The sequence below is a fragment of the Chlamydotis macqueenii genome, chromosome 8 (assembly GCF_036417535.1).
Source record: "Chlamydotis macqueenii isolate bChlMac1 chromosome 8, bChlMac1.mat, whole genome shotgun sequence".
Lineage (NCBI taxonomy): Eukaryota > Metazoa > Chordata > Aves > Otidiformes > Otididae > Chlamydotis > Chlamydotis macqueenii.
This window is the reverse complement of record NC_141563.1, coordinates 29956573-29973046: the sequence shown is the minus strand read 5'-3', so window position 1 is coordinate 29973046 and position 16474 is coordinate 29956573. Positions and strand designations below refer to the sequence as shown.

At 40.8% G+C, this 16474-nt stretch overlaps 1 protein-coding gene across 1 annotated transcript in view; it reads left to right on the top strand.

Moving 5' to 3' along the window:
- The window catches only part of AGBL4 (AGBL carboxypeptidase 4), a 914318-nt gene that overhangs the window by 807006 nt on the left and 90838 nt on the right, over positions 1–16474 (top strand). Inside the window, exon 10 of the mRNA XM_086754116.1 lies at positions 4452–4604. Within this exon, the coding sequence (XP_086610242.1) occupies positions 4452–4604 (153 nt within the window). The remainder of the gene's footprint in view (positions 1–4451; positions 4605–16474) is intronic.

Genomic DNA, 16474 nt, shown 5'->3' with positions numbered 1-16474 from the left:
TTTCTGTAAGATTCATAATTGCACTGTTCAAAATCTAACTTTGGTCATATCAGCTCTAGCTATTAACATCTTTTCCTTTTTCTCCTTAATTACTGACCTTCCAAAGGCATTCAGCTAATATAATAAAAATGCAGACAAGTAAGAATGTATTTTCTCAAAACTTTACATGTCATCATGAACCATTTTCTAGTTTCTGTACTACTTTGCTTCATATCTTGACAATAAATATGAGCTCTTATTCTTTATCCATTATTTCTTTCATTTTTCTTCCTCCCTAATTTATGTGTATATTTCTCAAGCTGCCAGCAACTTTAGACTGACTCAGGAGAACAGTGGAAAGTGTGTGTCACAAAGGCAGGGATTGAAATGAACTTTAGAGCAGAAATTTATTTGCTTATTTATTTATTCTGGTTGACCATTCCTTTCAAGGGAGAGAATGTTTAACTGTTTTGGTTTTTTTTTTTTTGTAGGAAGTGGGGTTCAATCATTGCCAACCTAGTGGGTGATTTCTGTTGACACACAGAGAAAAGAAAGACCAAGTCTGACTTTGTCTTAGAATCGTAGAATCATAGAATGGTTAGGGTTGGAAGGGACTTTCAAAGGTCATCTAGTCCAACCTCCCTGCAAGGACTCTGTAAGCAGAGTCGTCCAGGTAATTACAGCTTTACTTAAGAAAGAGAGAGAAGATCTCTGCTGCTGTTTGTAAGCAGAAAGAAAAGACACTTGAGGGAATTAAATTGCATGACGATTTTTATAAGGCATCTGAATCATTTTGCATTCCACTTCTAAAGCAGAAAATGATGAGTTTAATATCATATTGTAGGATGTAATTTGTAAGTCTCTCAGATGGCAGCTATGGCATCCAGAGATGTTTGAGGCTGGTTATTCATTATTTTCTGCTTAAAGGCTGAAGTAAAATGTGCCTGTGAGACTCTGGGCCACCTCTAAATTTATTCCTATTCTTACATGTAGACACTACTGCAGTAGAAGCCATAACCTGAGTGTGCTCTGCTGTGTAGATACCGACAGATACCCCTGTGGTTTAACAGCAGATAGGGTTGGTGTGTGTTTTAAGTGTCTTTGCATGTGCTCAGGTAAATGCACACATACATTTATTAACTTCATTCTCCCATTAAAATCCTCACTATCTCAAATAGAAATAATTTCAGAAGGTCAGCTCTCTGATGACTTTCCTGAAATTCCCATCAGTAGATGACATTATGTATTTAATAAAATGTTAATTCTGTGATCCTGCCTAAATTGCAGGAAATCAGTAATTACGTCAAAACCTTCCAGAGAGCCTCAACTGAAATATGAAACTTTATTCCCTAGCTTAAATTTGTAGTGTGGCAGTGGGTGAAACAGTTCCTATGCATAAAGTACTTATGAATATGTATATCTCTAAAGAAAGAGAAGAGATACCATTATTGTTCAGGAACAAATCTTAATTCTTTTGCAAAACTTGACTGGAAACAAATCGTCTACTACTTGGGTATGAAGTGGCAAACTTAGATTTTAATGTCCCAGGGACTGGGTTGTTATTGTCCATTTTAAGGCCGCAATATCTTCGTGAATAAAGAGAATTTTTCCATTAGGAACTTATGTGTTATTTTAACAACGCACTGAATTATTTTGTTCTGTAATGGAGAATGCTCAAGATGTTTCCCTTTAATAAAATAATGAATGTGATGAGAAGAAAAGACATCTGAAACTGAAATACTGTTCTGCTCACATACAGCAGTGTCTGAGAGTCATATATCTAACTGGCAATTGCTCTAGCAATGTTTAGCAACTTACGGAATAGAATGGACCATTGCAAATTTGGACTATATTTAGTGGGAGGAATATGTGAAATAGAGTTTTTTTAATACATTCAGTAGGAAGGTAAGAAACAAAGACCAGAAAAAAACAGTTGAGTAGTTATTGTGGACAGATGTAGGAAATGAATTTTGAAATACATTGTAATGGATGATTGGATAAATGTTTTTAATCACTTGTCTGGGTGATGAACTCTTTGAATGTCATGGTTTCCAAATAAGCGATCTGGAAGCTTAATCTTTAGATGAACGTGATATCTGTGAAGGACACTGTTACCTCATAAATAACCATTATAACTAGATTATTTGAAAATGGTTTTGATGATCAAGAAAGATCTTCAAAGAAATTTCAGGACCCCAAGAGATTCTCTAGAATTCTCTGGAATCCTTTTATTGTCGTTTATTTTTAGCGGGAATCCTAGGAGAGTTTAGAAAATATTCTCTAGTGATACTGTAGTTAGACTGGATGATTTTATCAATTGAATACTAAGCTGAGGCTTAGGTCACCCATGTTCTGCAGGTGAATTTCTTGCTGGATAGCCTATGGAAAGTTATCTTAGTAATCTCAACCTCTGTGTCCTTGTTTGTAGACACTTTCTTTTGAAAACAATTTGATAACTATGGATAAAAAAGTATGGTATGATACAGCACAAATCATACAGTTTATGCCAGCACTTTAATTTGTGTTAAGACACAACTGATACTAGTCTATTGTTATATATCTCACTGAGCTTCTCAATTACTTTATATTTGTAACTATGTCCCTATAAAGAATTCTATCTAGTTGTTCTAAAATAAGTATGACTTAGGACACTGGCTTCTATGTGAAGGACATTCATACTTTACAAATATCCAGTTTAACTAGATTATTTCCTTACTTTGTCATCACATCACTGTTGTGAGACTCTACATGTTCTGGTTTATGGTGATATGCCAGTGGACATCTGATCTCATCAAATTCTGTTTCTGATGGGGAAATTATCTTACGAAAAATAATATTACTCAATCTTGGTTTTAATTTCTATATGCTTGGAGAGGAAGAAGATCCTGTGTGTTATTTCATCCTGTCAATGCTAATCTTTCTCCTCAGTGCTATATCTCCGAATAGCAGATGTGTGCTTTATTGCAATGTTGGTTCTCTATAGCACAGCATAATGTTTTGGCAGGAGCAAACAATTTATTGTATTAGAGTCAAATACAATCAAACGTTCCTTTTTCTATGAAGCATAGTCAGATAAGGATATTGCATTAGCTAACATTTTAACATAGGAGAGGCTTAATAAGATAGAGTATTACTCTCTCTAGGCTGTTTAATTAAACTAAACAGTCAGTGTGTATTGTACATCGGTCTTTTGCCAAGGGAAAGTAAGCCTGTACCATATTAGTTTCACATACCAAATGATGTTCTCCCCTCATCAGAGAGTCTCTAGAAGAGCTGACACTGCTGTGACATGAACTGCATGATACCAAATGTGTTTGTATTACATTGGACTGTCTTGTAGCTCAGTATTCTCCAGTAGCTTGAGCAAGCTTTGTGTGCAGATGAGACTTGTGAGAGCTACGTGTTGTATTTTACTGACCAGGGTCCCTATTTGCTGCCAAGGGGTACAGGGCTAAGCGTCATAATCCCTGTCCTGCTAACAGAGCTCTTCTCCATCCCTCTGTTGGGGCAGGGAGATCTGAACTGTAACCTTCTGGTCACTAGGAAGGTTCTTCCTGGACACAGAGTGGCCAGGTGAAAGGGGTGGGTTTGTCACTGTCTAGTCAGAGAGCACCATTTGTTCAGGACCAGAAATTGCAAGAGTTTGAGGAAACTCTGGATAATCCAGTGGCATCTGCTCTGGTAGCTCTTTTTAGTACTGGATGTTGCCTTCTCACTGCTGTCAATGGCACTGTATATTGTGATCAAGGTGAACATTCTCTCTTTGCACTGAGGGCAGGGGAAGTGATATCACACATATGATGTAAGGAAAAAGATGTGTTACTGAGCTGGAGACTTGAGCAGCATTTTCTTACGGAGCCTTCTGACACTGAATTGCCAATCGGGGAAGGGTATGGGGAGAGGAGGCACTTCTGTGTTAGAAGGTCCTGGTATTTTCTTTTGAAGCAAGAATTGATGCAGAATCATCTACATCCAGAAATAAACTACACGGGAAACATTGAAGTATTTTTTTTTTACAGGATTTTGAGCCTGCCTTTCCTGGCAGAAGGGTACATCTGCATATTGTGATGCAAAACTGTGCAAAGATGGCAAAGCTATGCTCGAATGATCATGCTTTAGAATTGAAAGGTGCATATTTTTATTAGTGGCACTAAGCACTGTATCAAAGTGAAGGATAATGCTTTGGCTCTATTTTGCACAGTGTCCTGTACTACATCAATGTTACAGCCTTCTCAGAACAGGTAAAGAAATGTCAATTATGGTCCTGTGTTGCATCTGACATGCACCCACAAAGAGGCATGGAGGGGTGGACACATCAGAGCAATGTCATTAGTGTGACATTTTGATGCTGGCACCGTGGTTAGATTAAAGGATGGCAGTATTGGATTTATGGGAGGCTTCACCTGTGTAACACAGTTATGATTTATCTCATGCTGAATGGTTTTTTTGTTGTCAATGTTTTCCCTCAACAGAAGATTAACCTGGAGTTCTATATTGACATCCATGCGCACTCCACCATGATGAATGGCTTCATGTATGGGAACATCTTTGAAGACGAGGAAAGATTTCAGCGACAAGCTGTTTTTCCCAAGCTACTCTGTCAGAATGCTGAAGACTTCTCTTATGTAAGCAATGTTTCTCTTAATTAATTTTTCCTACGTTATTTTTAATGATAAACCACTGGCTTAATTGGATTGTGTTAATTTTATTTTAATATGAATAGAGGACTACTTAAAATTTTTCTCAATATTAGCTACACCATCTTCCTTCTTATACTTACCTTATCCAAAAGCAGTAAGTTGTGATCTTGTGTATTGTCATTAGATGCACGAACAGAAGCAGGTTCTTCATCTTCTATATTATAACCTTTGGTTCTGAATTATTGGAACACTTAGTTTCTTTTCTAAGATCTTTTGTCTTTTAATCAACTGAAGCAGCTTTATTGTTTTGTTGTTTATTTTCTATTATATTGGCAAATTTTTTACTTGTGCACTTAAAAATAATATAATAGGAAATAGAAGTAAAAATAATAAACTTGAAGGAAAAGATTAGATAATTTTCTGATGAAAGCTGTGACAAAGGTAATGTATGCTTTTGAAATTCTTCATTACCATGGAAAACTGTTCTGCAAGAAAAATCTACAATTGCTCAAAACATGTCTCGTCACTTGGAAATATGTGTGTAGATGTCTCTGGATATTGGAAATAAATGGTAAACTCCTATAAAGTAGTTGATAAGGAGCATATGTTTTTAGAGCAAGTTCCAAATAGAGTAGAAAAGGTCCTTAGCATGCATTGGTTGCAGTAGCTCTGCAGAAATCAGTAGATTTAAGACTCTGGTCTAGTGCGTTGCAACTTTGTCTCAAAGTATGACATCCTGGCCCTTTCCTCTTTAGTGCATCACTTTTCCTTGAAAGCTGTGCAAGCAGAGCACACAACACCCAAGCCTGCTTGTTTGCTTCTCCTGGCCCACCTTACACAGCTGTGGAGTTGCCACCTAAGCTACTTCTGTATAACTGTCCCTTGCTGCATTTCAATCAATGCACTCCAGGTTTCCTGAAGTGGATAGTCTTTCAAGTAATAGGTGTTTGATGTCCCATTTTGCTTTGACTGGGATCAGGAATATTCACAAATGCATCTCAGCCAAGGCAGTGGGAATTTTCAGCCATGAGTTACGAGGAAGGAAGGTAGTGGCTGACATTTGGCAGCTCTATAGTGGGAACAGGCTCAATTAAAAATTACTTTGGAATTCTGCACTGAGCAGAAAAGAGCAGAAGAACCTAGTGTTTGGGCCTTGATTTTATGTCTGTTATGTTCTTAACCCTCTTTGTTACCCATCATGTTTTCCCAGTCTCTGCTGTCCCCTTTTCACTTATACTTCATCCTTCTGGTACTGAGCGATAAACCTGGGTCACCTCTCAAAGGTGGGGACATCTGGGGCATGGTGCCTGCCTCCTCTGCAGTGCCACTCCAACCGGCTTGTGGCAGAGGTGGTGGGTGGAGGAGGATAGGGACCCTGCAGCATTCCATGTCTTTAGCTCTACAGAAACAAAATCTAAAAACAGATACAAAAGCAGATCAGTCTGCACAGCAAAAGAAACTGTAATTGGAAAAAAAAAGGCTGTTTTCATCATTGCAGGAACGCTAGCCTAAAACTTTCATCAAGATGCAGTACAGAATTTCTTCATCTTGTGTTTGTGCATATTGCACAAACTCCACAGTTTGAGTGCACAGTGAGTACAGAAATGGCAGTTGTGACACTGTTTTCATGACAGATCTGTTGCAGCAAAAGGAAGGAGGAATTGAAACCCTCCTGATTCCTGTCCATTTCTCTATTCTATGGTAGTTTGTTTTAGGCAAGAGTGGGAAAATGTTTGGATCAGTCTCTGACTTTTCTAAGGCTAGGCAGAAGATATCCTTTCCTTTGTCTTCTCTATTCCCAGGAGAGTAGTAGGCCTCTAGTAGACCAAACATTTCCCTTTTCTTCTTGGGATCAGCAGTGGCAACTGGCCAGGTAATGCCTGGGAGGGTGTGTGGCTGCCATTGATTCGTCTGTTGCCTCATAGTATTGTTTAACCATTGTCAGTATTGTTAAACCATTGTCTCTATGTTTTGGGGGTTTGAGGGACTGCAGCAGCGTAAAGCTTTCTCCAGTCAGCCACTGCAAGGGCTTCTCAGGAAACTGTTTAGGGTGCAGGAGACCGAATCCATACTAAATGAGGAGCAACAGCAGCTGCATCTGTTCCCAGCTGTTTGGAGCTTGGGAAAGAGGGAGCTGGGTTCAAGGAACAGCCTGTTCTTGTTCGAGAAGACCTCTGTGATTGAGTTTCTTATCTGCACCTGGTTGTTTCAAGAACACATTATAGATAAGGGGGCATTCACAGATCATAGCAATGAAAACCTGCAATTGATAGGAGTTTACAAATTTTGTGCTCAAGTGTGAGATTTCTCTCTGTTACTGCGGGAGATTAAGTGTTCCCCTTAGCGCAAGCCTCAGTTGACAAAGGAAAAATCTTTGAGAAAGTGATGTAGGAAAGAGAAGCCAATATCTAAATAAACAGAGCAGTTTCTCCTGTTTGATTCTCAATCTCCTTTCTGTAGAAGCTGGTAATTGGATACATATGTTGGCATCCAGTGCACCAGAGTCTGACCTAGGTGCTGGTGGCACTCAGTACACTGAGATTTCATCTCGCATCCTACTGGTTTCTTGAGACCTGAAGCTTTTCCCTTGCCATCCATCCAAGCCATTCTTCTCAGGGCAGCTGAGGAGATAGAAGTGTTGGAAAAGGAGACAGTCACAAAGTGTCCAATGTGTGAAGCAAGAGGAGTGAATTTTACTGCTGTCTCCAAGTGGGAAAGTCACTGTTCACTTGTTTTCTGCTCCAATCATGTGGGCTATGTGACTGTTTGGAAATATTAGGGGTGAAATTTGATGCTCAAAAGAGAGGAAAGGAATCCAGAGCTTCCTGCATTTAAAAGGGAGGGAAAAAAAAAAAGTGTTGAAGATTAAAAATAGTGTATGTAAATATGCCCTATTGACTACTCAAAGGGAAGGGGGGAAGTGCATCGTTAACATTACCAGGCTGATGTTTGAAAGTGTGGGAATGGACCACTGTTGTTACTAATTAATTTTCCAAAGCTTCAGGAGGTCTCATTTACATTGTATGCTGCTGCGGCCATTTGTTGGGATTATAATACTTCAACAGCAGCACTTCAAGTGAAAACTGGCGGCTGCATGAAGTGTTGTCCATAATTGACTAGCTCCATGTCTTCACACAGCACAGAGACAATGTTCCATTATGTTATCCATTGACAGTATCATTGAAAAGATTACTCTCCTTAAAGCATCTGTCAACCTTGATTGATTTACAAGGGACAAAGAACTGAAAAGGTTTGAAGTACGGGTACAATTTTTGCCACCGTTTAGCATACATAATGGTTCTCCTTTGATGTCAAAAGCTCATCTTCTATTAATAATGCAGAGGGCTTTTGAATGCAGGCTACTTGTATGGAGTTCCACACTAAAAACCTACTTGCTGTGAAATGGGATTCACTTTGGAGAAGCAGTCATTTGTCTGGGTTTTACATGTTCGGAATGAATCCTGACTCAAAGGGATTTCTTTCAGTGCTCTGCAAGATTGCAGCTGAGCCCGGCACGGGTTAGGGAAAGCAGGCAAATCCTAGCCTGCTCCTCTAGCCAAGAATCTGGCAGAAATCACGCAGCCAGATGCAAAGGAGCATGAACAACAAGCCTGAGATGATGCGATCAAATGCCTTGTGCCGTTTTGTCTGGCAACCTTCTATTAATATACTTCAGAATGCATTTCATGCCTGGACTGCTTTCTTCACCTGTCATTTCCAATAGGCCTTTTTATTTAAATGACAGCATCCAAGGGAGATTGGTGATTAGAGTAGGGGATGGATGGGGGATTCGCGCCTACATGCCTGTTGTAGGACCAAATGCAAGTCACCCAATATCTCTCTACCCTATCTGTTGAGCAGAACACTTAACTCCATGGTACTCTGGAAGGCTGGCTGTGGTTTGCAGGTAAAAGTTGTGAAATTCTTCATTTGTACATTACTTCAGAAACAGAGGCCTGCCTTTGCTTTAGCTGTCAGCACGTGAAGAGGAAAGTGAAAGAACTAGGAATTTTTGCTCCCAAATAAATACATGAGAGATTCTTGGGCAGCTGTCTGGGGGAAAAGGACAAATTCTGTAAGGAAAACATTTTGTGTTTTCAAGGTTTAAGAAGGATATTTTTAAACATTGGGGAGTAAATATAACCTATATGAAAGCTCTAACAGTGAGAGCTGACAAGCTCTTTTGAAAGGCTGACTCACTGGGTTTTAGGAGCAGCTGTTGACACCATGTCCGAGTACATTACACATCAGCCATGGCTAGGAGTTGTTGCAGTATTTGGAGGGGTGTTCTTCATTTGACCTTTCTTGTTCTGGAGAGTGGATTAGTCATATCGACCAGACACAAGCACTTGAGTATTTCAAGAACCTGCTAGTCTTAGGGGTGGCTAATTTTGACCTTTGTGACAGTATGAGAGGAGACCATCTGTTCTCTCTGGTTCATTTAAAAGAAACAACCACAGCCATTCTTGGATGGCTTTATCACTTTGTGAAGATTGCTTTATTTTGCAGTCAAAGGATAAAGACTGGCCAGAGGTACTTGGCTTGATGTTGTTGTTTTTTTTTTTCCTTTGGACTGAGAACTAGTGATCCTTGGGATATCTTTGCATTCTCATTTCATTTTCTTGTATTCAACCATGCAGAGTACCTTTGTTGTCCCTTGTGCGCTGTGTTTAGCCTGATAAAAACTTTGGGTCTTGTTATGTTGGACACTGGGTAACTACTGAGAAAGTCCACAATCCCAAGAGCTTCCAGTTATGCTGGAAAAGAGACAGAGAGTGGGTGAGAAGTGACTTGCTTGAGAAAATCAGAGAATAAAACCCAGGTCTCCAAAGTGCCAGCCTGGTTTCTTTGTCAGCAGTTCCCTATGTTTTATACCACACTGTGCACTCAACAGTGAAGTCTCTGAATAACAACCCATCCAGTTTCCTTTAGAGAAACATGTTGTTAACCCCAGTGCCACAACACTGTGACATATTTTTGAGACGATCATTGTCTCAGCAATATGAGAAAATTCGGATATGGAATTATTTGCCCTAGTATTTTTTGTTGTGGGTTTTTTGAGTGTTTGTTTTGTTTTGGCTTTTTTTTTTTTAGTTTGGGTATCTAAAACTGAGCAACCAGGGAAAATATTTTAATCTATCTATATTTTCTACTCTTTTCCTTTTATTCACATACTCCAGGTCTGTTGTTCTCATTTCCACAGCACCCCCTTTATCCATCCAAGCATCTTCAGGGAAGATGTGGTACTTCCAGCAAGCCTCCTTCCATCTACTTATGGCAGCCTTGCTGGGCCGTTATCACTTACCCTTGCTGGACATCACTCTCTTAGTCTTGTGACCCCTATTAATAATCCCAGTGTGCTTTGGGCCACATCTGAAGGAAGTGCTGGCATAAGTGCCAGAGGGAATAATAATAGCTCATGAACATTGAATGAATGAATCCCAGTAATCTGTCCCAAAATAGTGAAGAACCAGTTTGTATTGCATGTGGTTGGGCAGGGATGGGGAAGCAGCAAGCAAGTTGCTCAGACCTAGAACTCGTCCGAAGTAAAATCCATGCTCACCTTCACCACCGTGAAGCACTGCCTCTGCTGTTTTGGCAGAAAAACAACCTCTCCTTGTCCCAGAATGGCAAAAGCTGTTACATTCAGGTGGGTGTTGTTCACATCATGCAAGCTTAACAGATCTACCCAGAAACCTCTTAAAACCTGAGCACAACAAATGATCCTACATTCTTTTTTGTTGTCTTGTACCAGGGCATTTCCAGAAAGACAAATACAGCTATTATACGCTTTAGCACCCCTCTGGGATGCATTTCTGCTCGCTGCTTCTTGGACATGTTGTTCCATAAGTTCATTTATTTATTCTTTATATTTTTCCTAGAGGCTGGGTGAGGGGAGAGAGGAAACATGCTTCTGGTGGCACAGGGAACAGACGGTAAAGCCTGTGCTTCTAAGCATTATAGGTTTTGGTGTCACAAGGACTCTGCCCTCTGGAGAGGCATGGCTAAATGAAACTGCTCCATTACATCGTGCTGAACCACTCCACCCCTCTTTTTATACAGAGGGTTGAATTAATTTGTATTGCAAAGAAAAGGAAAAGGAGAGGGAAAAGTGTTTGAGTAAACAGATTTTCTTACAGTACTTTCTTGCTATGTTGTTTGTGCATATAGGAGTTGACACTCTCTTCTCCATCCCCATGCAGGTAGAAATTTTGAATATCCACAGAAGAAACAAGTTTTCGTAGCAATTTTATGGTGTACTTTCAAAGACTGTCATTACTCTTACCTAATGTCAACAAGCTGGGAGCAGGTGACAGCCTCCCAGAGTAGCACAAGTGAAAGGAGCTCCTTTGCATTCAAATGTAAGCGCTGGGACAAACTGTGCTGTGAAGGAAGCTGTGAAGTTGGTTAAGAACTGGATACCCACCTCCCTCCCGGGATCTCTTTCTGGATATTACCTCTTTAACTATCTGACATTTTAACATATGTAGAATACAAGTCTATACAATTCAGAGAACTGTTCCGGAGCAGTGAGAGCGCCCACGAGGAGTCTGAGCAGGGGCTGTCCCGGGTTGCTCTGGAAGCAGTGTCCAGCATGCTGCCCCTCCTTAGGAGGGATTGTATTCTCCTGATTTAGACTTACAAATGAACAGAACTTCTCCTTGTCACAGCAAACCACTTTTTCTGCAGACTATTCAAAGCAACTGTATGCATGATGGTTGTATTTCCCTTTCTGCTTCTCATTGTCCTAAGTTTCTGTCATTTGTATAAATGATTACAAAAGCACTCCCAGGAGACCACACATACGCTCATAAAACTATTGTAAAGAGAAGCATTGCAGGCTATTGCTAGAGGCTATTTTATTGTATATTTTGAGGAAACGTCTCGTTTTCTCCTGACAAATAGGGAAACTGAGAACTCCAGAGACACGAGTTGTTTTCTAAATGGTGTGATTATTCTGTAGAGCTTAGACTAGGAAATGCCAGCTTTGGCATCTTTGGGGAAGGATGTGCTCTGAGAAGCAGAGGTTGCTATTAGTAAAAAAAAAAACAAGGAGGGGAAAGAGCTTTTCTTCATTGTTACCCTGAAGCATTTGCAGATCTCTTACTTGTGTATATCACTGGTCACAGGTTGGGGTGGCAGAATCTAGCGGCAAGAGGAGCTCCAACCGATGTTTTCCTGAAGGATGGAGTGAAATCTGCCGCCTCCTCTTGCCTTTTCTGAGTAGGTTGTGATGGGCTGCTCAGTTCTGTAGGGGAGCTCTTGATTGACTTTGTGAAGGTCTCAGGTAAGGCCATCACCACCCTGCTTTGTTTGGCTTGCAGGGTGTTGTTTACGAAACTTTCTCAGAAAAGGCGCTGTTTTAATTTGGATTCCAGTTGCATTAGCTGCTATGGTGAAGCCACTGAACTCAATAAGCATCTTCAATGCTATAGCACTCGGGGAGGTGGGAGCTGTGTGTACAACCAGTTTTGGTTGCCTGTGAGGATGGATTCTGAGAAATGTGAAACGTGGGCCAAATCCATCCATCCATCCAATCCAAACGCTGCCAGGGTAACTAGTCCAGGGTGCACGGACAGGCAGTGGACTGCAGAGACCTCCATCAGTCCTGGAGCTGTATGGCAGAGCACTGTACAGAGCAGAGCACAGATATTAATGAGTAGTGGAAAGTGCAGCTCTTTTAGTTCTTGCAGGTGAACAGCTGAAACTCTGAAGCATGAAACTCAGTTGCTTTTCTAACCACAGGGTTTCCAAAAAGGGAGCTCATTTGGTAGTTTTGGTTTTGAGACATAAACTGAGAGCTTATCAAGCTCCTTCCTTCCAACCCCTCTGCTAATGACCATGCAAATATGTGTTTTTATCAGCAAACCTAAGCAGGCATGACTGAAATACACTTTGGAGGGATGGGGAGGGGGAAAGATCTAGTATTCCTTCACTACACATTAAAGGGATAATGAAACCTCTCAGGAAGCAGATGTGTATGTGGTGACAAAGTACTTTTTAACTGTTATTTCTCTAAGGAGAATTGCACTTTAAAGCCTGACAATGTGGTGCTAGGCAGGTTGTGTTCATGGTACTCCTACAATGTGACACTGCCTTTAAGAAAGGGTGATTGCTGTCTGCTTTCCACTGAGTAGTAGAAAAAAGGGAAAAAGAGATGGGGAGTAGAATGATGAAAATCTCTTAGGATTTGAGGCTATTAGGTCTTCAGGCTTCCAGCTCAGGCTTTTCTCTCACATTCTTAGGACAGGTCAAACTGTTTCAGATCTCCTCTGCATGCCTTTTCTCAGATTTCTGCAAATCAAATTCCAGTTCAGAGAATATTCCCTTGTTAAACCCAAAGTTTGCTGCCCATCTCAATGTTTCCTTCCAGGCACAGAAGTTATTAAACAAAATTCTGTCAACTGCAGAGCCATCGGTGAGAGTGCGCCTTTTCACAGGAATATCAGCCCAATCTGTCTTTCCCTAAGGGATCTGGAAAATCTCCAAGCAATGGGATCCCTCTGAAATGATCCTGAACTTTTCAAAACCCCCTCTTCCCAAATTTCAATAGTCATAAATGATTTAGAGATTAAATACATTTTCCTTCTGTGCATTAGAAACACCAGCAAAGCTGCAAGGTGAGATGAGTCAGGGAGTAATTTTGAGCTCTGTTCCCATTTCATTGCGTCTCTGCTCCCAGAATCATCCTCCTTTACCTGCTGCTTCCCTCAGATCAGCTTTCTGCTACCATCTGCCTTTGGGATTTTTTTTTCTTTCCTCTCTTTTTTTTTTATTGGTTTTTTTTTTTTTAAATAACCCCATCTACATTTCAGATGCTGGCTGCAGCTTGTTTGTAAAATAAATTGGAAGAAGACTGCCTGATAGCAGCCTCCCAAATGCCATGATTTCCAAGTCTCCAGACCCAGTTGGCATGGAGTTGATAGTCTATCACAAAAAAAACCCACTAACACATATGTTTTCCAGTCTATTAAGAGAGTTAATGGAGCTGGTGAGAGGTGGATGTGAGGAGAGAGTTAAGTTGGCTTTTGAAGTGAGAAGTTTCCTCGGTACTTCCAGAGAAGTAAGGAGATAAGTTTTGCTTGTAAGATATCTTGATGGGCTACCAGCTGCAAGAATGGCAGGGTCAAAGCAGTGACTGCTGGGCACACCATGGCAGTAATTAGCTGTATCCATATGAGGGAAGTGAGACCCCTCTTACAGCACCCTGTGTAGGGGCAAACAGAAGAGTCACAATTTGTAATATTGCTATTTACAGTCTTCTGTGGCAAAGATTTCAAAGCCAGTGCATTTCTGTGCTCTCTTTCTAACTTCTGTAGACTTCAATAAAGCATTCTAGAAAATGAGAGTGAGTGAGTTATAGCTGATACAGTAAAACTCTTCATCAAGATGGATTTGACATTGTCTGGGCTCCAGTCCATTTCCCAATGGCACGTCTATTCTTCCTTGATGACAAGTGTGTCATTCCTTTTTTCTAGAGCACTAACTACTAACTTTTTTATTATCACTTTTTTACTACACTGGGGCAGTGAGTTGAGGGCTTATAGAGGTCAGACCCGCTTTAGAGAAAAAGCTTGCTCTTCAGCGATGGAGCAGCACCAGCGGATAACTGTGAGGAGGTTGTAATTGAGTCCTCATTAGACTTGGCCATTGCTGGTGCTAGTGAAGAACATGAAGCAATTTGCATGCATAATTCCAGTTTACCCCAGTAGGTAAAGTGCTTATTGCTCAACTACAGAACAAGCAAAATGTGCGCTGTTTTTCTGGTTTGGGTTGTGGTTTGTTGGGGTTTTTTTTAGGAATAGTTACCTCAGTTGTGAAATATAGCTTATTTCCCAAATGGAAATGACATAGGGTGACCCAGCATATTTTTAATTATGTGTTGTAATATAAAACCATTCTCTAATTATGAATTCTCTTAGTGTTTATGTCTCCACTCTTCTCCAGGGAGGATTTCTAACATGATTCTCTAATTCTCGTGAGCACATAGTTGAACATACTACATGCTTTTGTAAAACACTTTCTGGAATTACATCATCTATCTATGTCAGCAAATGGAAGGTCTGTTTTCTCTGAGTTTCATGCAGATATGCTGTGAGGACAGAATATCTTCTGGGAAACATTAATGTGCATGCAAAAGCTCAAGTTTTTTAAAATACATCTAGTTTGTGAATTCCTTCCATGGGCACATAAACAATCGTGTTGCAGTAAATGTGAACAGCTGGTAAAATCTATCCATTGGATTTCAGGAACCCCCTAGACCTCGCTATATCAGAAACCCATCTTTCTCAATCTGTCATAACCTGTGGCCAGATTTCTGGCTGGTTGATCATTTCTCTCCTAATTACTTTCTGAGTCATTTGTACCTTATAGTTGCCATTCTTGCTGGGTTGGAGAAACACCTTAGGATTGACCATCAGTGATGTGCAGTCTATACGCTGGTTCCCATGCTAGGAGCCTGGCCTCTGACTTGCACTGTGGTCATACCTTGATCCTTTTTTCCCTAATGTGTTGAGCAATTTCAGAAGACAAAGATTAATTCCCCAGCAACTGCTGGATGAGGAAGTGCCCTTTTGTACCCTGTCGCTTCACCCTGCCATCAGTGAAAGGCAGAACTGAAGCTCCCCATCACTGGCTGAACACTGAGCCTGCCTGACATTTCAGCCCTTTTTGGCATCTCTTCTTCCACTGAACAATGGACATAGATTTACTGGGTTTTGCCTCCAATTTTTCCTTGGTGCAACCTGAGATTTTCTGATGCTAACAATCCCCCATGTACACTAAGAAGGAGGTCCCACCAGTGGAAATTCCCACCAAGCAGAACGACTCAGATCAGGATGCCAAAGGGTGGACTTGGACAAAACTCAACCTCAGATGTGTGAGAAATGTGCTGTTCTCCCTCGTTGTCATTTGGAGCCCCTCTTGTGACAGATTGATACCAGCATGCAGAGGCAATCAGTAAACTACCTGCCCTCACTTTGTGAGTATGAACTGCTCAGGGCACTCATTCCAGTAGTTGTTAGCAGGATGATGAAGCAGTGCTGAGAAACCAAGAGTATCCTTGGCCATATGAGAGCTGCCTAAGCTGTTGAGCTTGTAAGCTAGCTACCAGAGGGTGAATTCACTGAGGAAAGACAGTGCTAGAGAGTGTTCTTACCAGCCAAAAGACAAGACTGCCCTGGAGACAGGTATTCGGGCACAATGAGACATCTGACCAAGGGCCAAGATTTTTTTTTTTTTTCCTGCTTTGAGACCACCCCAGAAAAAATTTGCATGCATTTTTTTTTGTCTTATTTTCTTCCACATGTCTCTTTGTCTGCTGCAATCTCTGAACAAGGTCCAGTTGGTTTAAAAATTTCTTTGGGTTGCCTGGCTGTTCACTGTCATTCCCAGTGGGGAAACTGGTCATTCAGAATGTATTCAGCAAAGCATAGGGAGGAGGAATGAAATCTGGTAGGAAGGCCTCGGGAAGCTGCCACTAATGCCTGAGGTGTAAAGAGAGGTGTAAAGAGAGCACCTTTAGGCTCCCAAGTGTGTGTGAAATCCAGGTGTAGCTTTCTGATCAGTTTCTTCCCACCAGAAAGTGGAGGAATCCTTCCTGCTCTGCTCTTTTAACACTGGATTTTTGTTTCTTGGCACCTCCTAAACCTGTAGGTAGCTATTTGTTCTCTGAATTTTCTCACGGAAGCTGGGAAGCAGAGTTCTTCTGTGACCTTTAATGCATCTGTGTGTTTTAATAATGAATTACTGTTTATTTTATACAAATATCCCTATTTAAGAACTTCAAAGTTCCCCCCACCCTCCAGACTTTGTTCTTTTTGCTGCTGCTGTTGTTGACACTCCGATGCAATTCA